The sequence below is a fragment of the Hylobates moloch genome, unplaced genomic scaffold, assembly GCF_009828535.3.
Source record: "Hylobates moloch isolate HMO894 unplaced genomic scaffold, HMol_V3 SCAFFOLD_11, whole genome shotgun sequence".
In the NCBI taxonomy this organism is placed as follows: Eukaryota; Metazoa; Chordata; class Mammalia; order Primates; family Hylobatidae; genus Hylobates; species Hylobates moloch.
The window spans coordinates 541,675-551,084 of record NW_026652286.1 but is presented as its reverse complement, the minus strand read 5'-3'; the positions used below and the strand labels follow the sequence as shown (position 1 = coordinate 551,084).

Sequence of the window (9,410 nt, the reverse complement as noted above, 5' to 3'; positions counted from 1 at the left end):
AAAAAAAAAAAAAAAAAAAAAAGATCTTGTAGTTTAGTGAATTAGCACAGCATTAACTTGGTTATTAAATTCCAGTGTCCTTGCTGGGGGTGGTGGCTCACACCTGTAATCTCAGCACTTTAGGAGGCCAGGAGGATCATTTGAGGCCAGGAGTTTGCGAGTAGCCTGGGCAACATAGTGAGACCATGTGTCTCTACAAAAAAACTATTTAAAAATTAGCCAGGCGGCCGGGCGCAGTGGCCTACACCTGTAATCCCAGCACTTTGGGAGGCCGAGGCAGGCAGATCATTTGAGGTCAGGAGTTCGAGACCAGCCTGGCCAACATGGTGAAACCCTGTCTCTACCAAAAATATAAAAAATTAGCAGAGTGTGGTGGCAGGTGCCTGTAATCCCAGCTACTTGGGAGGCTGTGGCAGAGAAGCACTTGAACCTGGGAGGCGGAGGTTGCAGTGAGCCAAGATCATGCCACTGCACACCAGCCTGGGCGACAGAGCAAGACTCTGTTCTCAAAAAAGAAAAAAAATTAGCTAGGCATAGTGGCTCACATCTATAGTCCTAGCTACTCAGGAGGCTGAGGGGGGAGGATGGCTTGTGCCTAGGAGTTCAAGGCTGCAGTGAGTTATGATTGCACCAGTGCACTCCAGCCTGAGTGACAGAACAAGATGCTGTCTCAAAAATAAAATATTAAAATAAAATATAAAGTCAAATAAACTCCACTTTTGTTTTTTCCCTATATTTTCAGACTCATCTCTTGTTTTTAATGCTCATTGTTCTGTGGTTGCCCAAGCATGCCATGCTCTTTTTCTGTTTCTTCCAACTGAAATACTTTTCTTTGACCCTCTTAAGTGGATCATTTAGAACTCATCCTTTAGATCTCAGCTTAGATGTCAACTCCTTTTGAAAACTTAGCTGATCTCTAAGCTGGGTTAGGTATGCTCACAGGGACCAAGCACTATGCAATTGTCTGGTAAAATGTTTAACTTCCCCACTAGTTCATGAACTCTGGGTCCATGAACTCTCCACTTTGCTCATCACTATTATCTCTAGCACCAAGCACTGTACTTAGCATATAACAACACATATGAACGAATATTATAAAGCAGGGAGACAGAAAATGAGGAACATCCAGCTGGGTGTGGTGGCTCACAGCTGTAATCCCAGCACTTTGGAAGGCTGAGGCAGGTGGATCACGAGGTCAGGAGTTCGAGACCAGCCTGGCCAAGATGGTGACACCCTGTCTGTACTAAAAATACAAAAATTAGCTGGGTGCGGTTGTGGGTGCCTGTAATCCCAGCTACTCGAGAGGCTGAGGCAGGAGAATCGCTTGAACCCGGGAGGCGGAGGTTGCAGTGAGCCGAGATTGCACCACTGCACTCCAGCCTGGGTGACAGAGCAAGACTCTGTCTCAGAAAAAAAAAAAAAAAAAAAAAAAAGGGACATCCAGTTGTTTATCCAGTAGTATAAAGCAGAGACATATACGATGTTTGCTAGACTTGTTCTGGTAATTAGAGAAGTCCCCACTTTCTAATGCAACCCACTTCCATAAATGCTTAATCCATAAAATGGATGCAGAAGATTGTACTTGCTCCAAGAGCTCACAGGTATGACCCATAATGTCATAAAAAAGTCTCCACCATTCCGACAAGAAAACTCCAATAAACTCAAAATATAAAATTAAATTAATTTTATATTTAATTAAAAACTGTAAAAACTATGTTGTGGTATATGTGGTCTTCAATTATACCAAGACTGGTAAAAATACCACACAACCAAACACATTAATACTGAGACACGGTAGCACCTCTGTATTTTTAGATAAGATGCTATGCCCTCTCTCCAAAAAAACAAAAAGAAAAAAACCATTGAAACACGTTAATCTAGAAAACAGATTTCAGTATTTATATATTTTGGCTTCTAGGAAGGTATCCTCCTATTCTGAAAAACTCAGAAGCATTCTAGTTTACACATTACTGTAACTTGATTTTGGTGAGTTTATATCAGTTTCTCACAGTTTAATTTTTTCAGGGTGAGTTAATAAATGTTGACTCTAGGCTGAGTGCAGTGGCTCATGCCTGTAATCCCAACACTTTGGGAGGCCAAGGCGGGTGGATCACTTAGGGTCAGGAGTTTGAGACCAGCCTGGCCAACATGAAGGAACCCTGACTCTAATAAAAATACAAAAACTAGCCGGGTGCAGTGGCTCACATCTGTAATCCCAGCACTTTGGGAGGCCGAGGAGGGTGGATCACCTGAGGTTGCGAGTTCGAGACCAGACTGACCAACATGGAGAAACCCTGTTTCTACTAAAAATACAAAATTAGTTGGGTGTGGTGGCACATGCCTGTAATCCCAGCTACTCAGGGGGCTGAGGCAGGAGAATCATTTGAACCTGCGAGGCGGAGGTTGCAGTGAGCCGAGCTCATGCCATTGCACTCCAGCCTGGGCAACAAGAGAAAAAAAAAAAAAAAAAAAAAAGGCCGGGCGCGGTGGCTCACGCTTGTAATCCCAGCACTTTGGGAGGCCGAGGCGGGCGGATCACGAGGTCAGGAGATCGAGACCACGGTGAAACCCCGTCTCTACTAAAAATACAAAAAAAAATTAGCCGGGCGTGGTGGCGGGCGCCTGTAGTCCCAGCTACTCGGAGAGGCTGAGGCAGGAGAATGGCGTGAACCCGGGAGGCGGAGCTTGCAGTGAGCCAAGATTGCGCCACTGCACTCCAGCCTGGGCAAGAGAGCGGGACCCGCCCCTCCTCAAAAAAAAAAAAAAAAAAAAAACTAGCCAGGCGTGGTGGCCGGGCATCTGTAATCCCAGCTACTTGGGGGGCTTAGGCAGGAGAATCACTTGAACCTGGGAGATGGGGGTTGCCATGAGTCGAGATCGTGCCACTGCACTCCAGCCTGGGTGACAGAGTGAGACTCTGTCTCAGTAAATAAATAAATAAATAAATAAATAAATGTTGACTCTGTCCTGCCTTATACTTAAGCACATAGGACTTAACATTCTCAGGTCTTGTAATAAAGTCAGGCAGAAGGCCAGGCTTGGTGGCTTATGCCTGTAATCCCAGCACTTTGGGAGGCCGAGGTGGGTGGATCATGAGGTCAGCAGTTTGAGACTAGCCTTGCCCACATGGTGAAACCCCATCTCTACTTAAAAATGCAAAATTAGCTGGGCGCGGTGGTGTGCGCCTGTAATCCCAGCTACTCAGGAGGCTGAGGGAGGAGAATCGCTTGAACCTGGGAGGCGGAGGTTGCAGTGAGCCGAGATCGCACCATTGCACTCCAGCCTGGGCAATAGAGTGAGACTTCATCTCAAAAAAAAAAAAAAAAAAGGCAGAATAGCAAGACCACTTCACGTAAGTCATATTACCAATATGATGAATGTTTTCCTTGATGACCTCACATTCAACTGGCCATCTTGGAGCCTGCAGTGGCCTCTTGGTAGACAAAATGGAAAAGAGTTCTTGGGGTTCTCGAAGACATGGGTTTACTTCATCCAACTCATCATAAAGAAGCTGTGTGCTCCTAAGATGTGGTAAACTCGGCATATGTGGATCTGCCAAAGGGAAAGAGAGTAAGTGAACATCTTCCTTTTCCTCCTTGGGGACTTTACTGCTCATCTATAACAATGAAACTATTTTAAGCATTATATTAAAATATTAGCACAGATATATGATTATCTGACATGTTTCTTCTTCAAGAAGATTTAGTCCAGAATAACAGGGTCAAAATTATAAAATGTTAAAATTCTGCACAGTCTATTAAATGTTTAAATATAAAGCTTTAGGGTAAATTAAAAACCTTTTTTCAAAAAATTAAATTTAATGGTCCAAGACATTTCAACAGTGGGTTACAATGAATAAGAAGTTAATGTGTTTTATTATTTTTGTTTAGCTAGTGGCAAGAGAGGAAATTTCAATATATCCATTAGCATTTTTAAAAAATTACATAAAACTTTATTCTTTTTTTCTTCTTTTTTATCAACTATAGTGAAATAATCTATAAATAAAATTTCAGGGCCATAATATAACCATACAAAGGAAAGACAGACATAAAACAAAGAAGATGGAAAGAGGAAGGGGAGAGAAGGCATGAGATGGGGCAGAAGAGAGGAAGAGCTCTTGGGAAAGAAAGAATGAGAAAAAAAGGGAAGAAAAGAAAGGCTTTCAGGAAGATAAAAAAGAAAGGAGGGGCCAGGTGTGGTGGCTCAAGCCTGTAATCCCAGAACTTTGGGAGGCTGAGGCAGGCGGATCATCTGAGTTTAGGAGTTTGAGACCAGCCTGGCCAACGTGGTGAAATCCTGTCTCTACTAAAAACACAAAAATTAGCTGGGCATGGTGGCACATGCCTGTAATCCCAGCTACTTGGAAGGCTGAGGCAGGAGAATCCTTGAATCTGGGAGGTGGAGGTTGCAGTGAGCTGAGGCCGTGCCACTGCATCCAGCCCAGCCAAGAGTGAAAGTCTGTGTCAAAAAAAAAAAAAAAAAAAAAAGAAAGGGAATGAGGGAAAAAGAAAAAAATGGAAATGAAAGGGGGAACTAAAGGCTGAGGGTCCTTCAGTGCTCATCAGGCATGAAACCCATTCCTGTCTGGTAATTCTTAGGTCTGGTGGGAACAGCAGGTGATGAAGACATAGTCCAAAAAAGGAGCTTGAATTTTCTGGTCTGGAAGGACATGAAATACCTCTATTGATGGCTTCTATCTGTCTGTGCACAGCTGAAGATAAACTGGTAGGCCCTAGAAAGGGGAAGAGGAGGCACCGTTTGTGTCAGGAATCGTTGTCTTCTTTTCTTCCGTCCACTATCCCCATTCCTTCTCATTTCCTATGCCCACTTTAGACCCCTGCATTTCTATCTAAATCTTTCTCCCATACTTCAATGGGGGAAATAAAAGGAAATAAACATTTGAAAAGATAGTAAAGCTGCACAATGTCACTCATAACTAAATAAATATGAAGCAGGCTGGGTGCGGTAGCTCACACATGTAATCCTAACACTTCAGGCGGCCAAGGTGGGCAGATTACCTGAGGTTGGGAGTTCAAGACCAGCCTGGCCGGCTGGGCGCGGTGGCTCATGCCTGTAATCCCAGCACTTTGGGAGGCTGAGGCAGGTGGATCACGAGGTCAGGAGATGGAGACCATCTTGGCTAACATGGTGAAATCCTGTCTCTACTAAAAATACAAAAGATTAGCCGGGCGTGGTGGCAAGCACCTGTAGTCCCAGCTACTCGAGAGGCTGAGGCAGGAGAATGCCGTGAACCCAGGAGGCGGAGCTTGCAGTGAGCCCAGATCGTGCCACTGCACTCCAGCCTGGGGCACAGAGCAACACTCTGTCTCAAAAAAAATAAATAAATAAATAAATAACTAAATAAATAATTGTGGAATATGCTAGGTGCCCTTATAAAGAATGGGGTAAAGGCAGAAGAGGTGGCATGTGCCTATAGTCCCACCTAGTCCAGAGGCTGCAGGGTAGGGGTTGGGTTGTGGTCACTTGAGCCCAGGAATTTGAGTCCAGCCTCAAAAGAATAAGGTGTTTTTTGTTTTGTTTTGTTTTTGGTGCTCATATGAAAAGGCTTTCTCTTTTGTTTTTTTAAGACAGGGTTGCTGGGTGTGGTGGCTCACGCCTGTAATCCCAGCACTTTGGGAGGCCAAGGCAGGTGGATCACTTGAGGTAAGGAGTTTGAGACCAGCCTGGCCAACATGGTGAAACCCTGTCTCTACTAAAAAAAAAAAAAAAAAAAATTAGCTGGGCATGGTGGCACTTGCCTGTAATCCTAGCTACTAGGGAGGCTGAGGCAGGAGAATTGCTTTCACCCGGGAGGTGAAGGTTGCAGTGAGCAGAGATCGTGCCTTTCTAATCCCTGCCAGGAGCTTTAGCACACAGAATATAGGAAAATTTGGGCTGGTGTAAGCAAACATATAAGATACATACCTGAAAAGGGAAATACTACATCAAGGGTAAATTACTGTTTTAATTTTCCCTGCTGTGTTAGTCCATTTTCGCACTGCTGAAAAAGACATACCCCAGACTGGGCAATTTACAAAAGAAAGAGGTTTAATGGACTTACACTTCCACGTGGCTGCGGAGGCCTCACAATCATGGCAGAAGGCAAGGAGGAGCAAGTCATGTCTTAAATAGATGGCGCCAGGCAAAGAGAGCTTGTGCAGGGAAACTCCCCCTTATAGAACCATCTGATCTCATGAGACTTATTCACTATCACAAGGACAGCATGGAAAAAACCTGCCCCCATGATTCAATTACCTCCCACCGGGTCCCTCCCACAACATGTGGGAATTTAAGATGAGATTTGGGTGGGGATACAGCCAAACCATATCACCAGCTATCGCCAAATTGCCTTCCTAAAAGTCTACTTACTCACATTGGCAACAGCAGTATAGGAAAATGTGTTCCCCCATACCCTAACCTACACTACGTATAAGTTTCTTTAAAATTTTGCCCAAATCTCATAATTTTAAAAAATGGTAACTTGCTATTTTGATTTGCATCTTCAGTTAGTAGTGGAGTATCTTTTCATATGCTTATTGACTATGTTTTTCCATGAACTACTTGTTCATGTCTTTTACTCATTTTTCTATTTGGTCATCTTTTTTGTTGTGTTTATTTACAGAAAGGGTCTCTCTATGTTGCCCAGGCCAGACTCAAAATCCTGGGCAATCCTGGGCTCAAATGATCCTCCTGCCTCAGGCTCCCAAATGGCTGAGACTACAGGCATTTGCCACCATGTTCAGCTTTAGTCATCTTTTTTTTTTTTGAGACGGAGTCTCGCTCAGTTGCCCAGGCTGGAGTGCAGTGGCACAATCTCGGCTCACAGCAACCTCTGCTTCCCGGGTTCAAGCAATTCTCCTGCCTCAGCTTCCCAAGTAGCTGGGACTACAGGTGCCCACCACAACGCCCAGCTAATTTTTTGAATTTTTCGTAGAGATGGCGTTTCACCGTGTTAGCCAGGATGATCTCGATCTCCTGACCTCGTGATCTGCCTGCCTCGGCCTCCCAAAGTGCTGGGATTACAGGCGTGAGCCACCGCGCCCGGCCTCATCTTTTTTTTTTCTTTTTTTTGAGGTGGAGTCTTGCTCTGGCACCCAGGCTGGAGTGAAGTGGCGCAATTTCCTCTCACTGCAACCTCTGCCTCCCGAGTTCAAGCGAATCTCCCGCTTCACCCTCCTGAGTAGCTGGGATTACAGGTGGGCGCCATCACGCTGGGATAATTTTTCTATTTTTAGTAGAGACGGGGTTTCACCATATTGGCCAGGCTGGTTTCGAACTCCTGACCTCAGGTGATCCGCCTACCTTGGCCTCCCAAAGTACTGGGATTACAAGCATGAGCCACTGTGCCCAGCCTAATCATCTTTTATTAACACTTACCGATTTGAAAGAGCTGTTATATGTAAAGGAAGTGAACCCTTTGGCAAATTTGCTGCAAATTTTTTCTTTAGTCGGAGTCTCGCTCTGTCCCCCAGGCTGGAGTGCAGTGGCGCAATCTCAGCTCACTGCAAGCTCCGCCTCCTGGGTTCCCGCCATTCTCCTGCCTCAGCCTTCCGAGTAGCTGGGACTACAGGCGCCCACCACCACGCCCGGCTAATTTTTTGTATTTTTAGTAGAGACGGGGTTTCACCGTGTTAGCCAGGATGGTCTCGATCTCCTGACCTCGTGATCCACCCGTCTCGGCCTCCCAAAGTGCTGGGATTACAGGCATGAGCCACTGCGCCCGGCCTTTTTTTTTTTGTTCGTCCTTTACTTTATTAATGATATTTTTTCCAAAGAGAAGTTTAGATTTTTCCTTTAAAAATTATCAGCTGGGCACAGTGGCTCATGCTTGTAATCCCAGCACTTTGGGAGGCCAAGGCAGGCGGGTCGCGAGGTCAAGAGATCAAGATCATCCTGGTCAACATGGTGAAACCCCATCTCCACTAAAAATACAAAAATTAGTTGGGCATGGTGGCGCACGCCTGTAGTCCCAGTTACTCGGGAGGCTGAGGCAGGAGAATCACTTGAAGCCAGGAGGCAGAGGTTGTAGTGAGCCGAGATGGAGCCACTGCACTCCAGCCTTTTGACAGAGCAAGACTCTGTCTCAAAAAAAAAAAAAAAATTATCAATATTGGCCGGGTGTATTGGCTCGCATCTGCAATCCTAGCACTTTGGGAGGCTGAGGTGGGCCAATCACCTGAGGTTGGGAGTTTGAGACCAGCCTGGCTAACATGGCGAAACACCGTCTCTACTAAAAGTACAAAAATTAGCCAGGAGTGGTGGCGGGCGCCTGTAATCCCAGATACTCAGGAGGCTGAGGCACGAGAATAGCTTGAACCCAGGAGGCAGAGGTTGCAGTGAGCTGAGATAGTGCTGCTGTACTCCAGCCTGGGCGACAAGAGCGAGACTCCGTCTCAAAAAAAAAAAAAAAAAAGGCCGGGCGCGGTGGCTCACGCTTGTAATCCCAGCACTTTGGGAGGCCGAGGCGGGCGGATCACGAGGTCAGGAGATCGAGACCACGGTGAAACCCCGTCTCTACTAAAAATACAAAAAATTAGCCGGGCGTGGTGGCGGGCGCCTGTAGTCCCAGCTACTCGGCGAGGCTTAGGCAGGAGAATGGCGTGAACACGGGAGGCGGAGCTTGCAGTGAGCCGAGATTGCGCCACTGCACTCCAGCCTGGGCGACACAGCGAGACTCTGTCTCAAAAAAAAAATAAATAAAAAATAAAAAATAAAAAAGTTTAACAATGTTCTTTGATAGAAATAGAATTAATATTAATACAATGAATATTACTCCATCTTATTTCAATATACCAGTAACAAAGTTGGGAAATTAAATTTTAAGATCAACATTTATAATAGCATAAAAATATGAAGTATTATGAAAAACTATAAATCTTTATTGGGAGACATTAAAGACCTAAGTAAATGGAGATATATATTATAGTCATAGATTGGAGAACCCAGTGTTGAAAAATTGCCAGTTCTTGTGAAATTTGATCTACAGATTCAATGCAATTCCTATAATCTTTTAAAATGTCATAAGCGGGCCGGGGACAGTGGCTCACGCCTGTAATCCCAGCACTTTGGGAGGCCAAGGTGGGTGGATCACCTTAGGTCAGGAGTTCGAGAACAGCCTGGCCAACATGAGGAAACCCTGTGTCTACTAAAAATACCAAAATTAGGCCAAGCGCGGTGGCTCATGCCTGTAATCTCGGCATTTTGGGAGGCTGAGGCGGGTGGATCACCTGAGGTCAGTTCGAGACCAGCCTGGCCAACATGGTGAAACCATTTCTACTAAAAATACAAAATTAGCCAGGCAGGATGGTGCACGCCTGTAATCCCAGCTACTTGGGTACTTGGGAGGCTGAGGCAGGAAAATCGCTTGACCCCCGGAGGTGGAAGTTGCAGCAAGCCTAGATGTGCCACTG

At 45.4% G+C, this 9,410-nt stretch overlaps 1 protein-coding gene across 1 annotated transcript in view; it reads right to left on the bottom strand.

Moving 5' to 3' along the window:
- The window catches only part of AGBL2 (AGBL carboxypeptidase 2), a 59,358-nt gene that overhangs the window by 47,568 nt on the left and 2,380 nt on the right, over positions 1 to 9,410 (bottom strand). Inside the window, exons 4-5 of the mRNA XM_032165932.2 lie at positions 4,679 to 4,732; positions 3,367 to 3,552 (exon numbers count right to left, since the gene is read on the bottom strand). Of these exons, the coding sequence (XP_032021823.2) occupies positions 3,367 to 3,552; positions 4,679 to 4,732 (240 nt within the window). The remainder of the gene's footprint in view (positions 1 to 3,366; positions 3,553 to 4,678; positions 4,733 to 9,410) is intronic.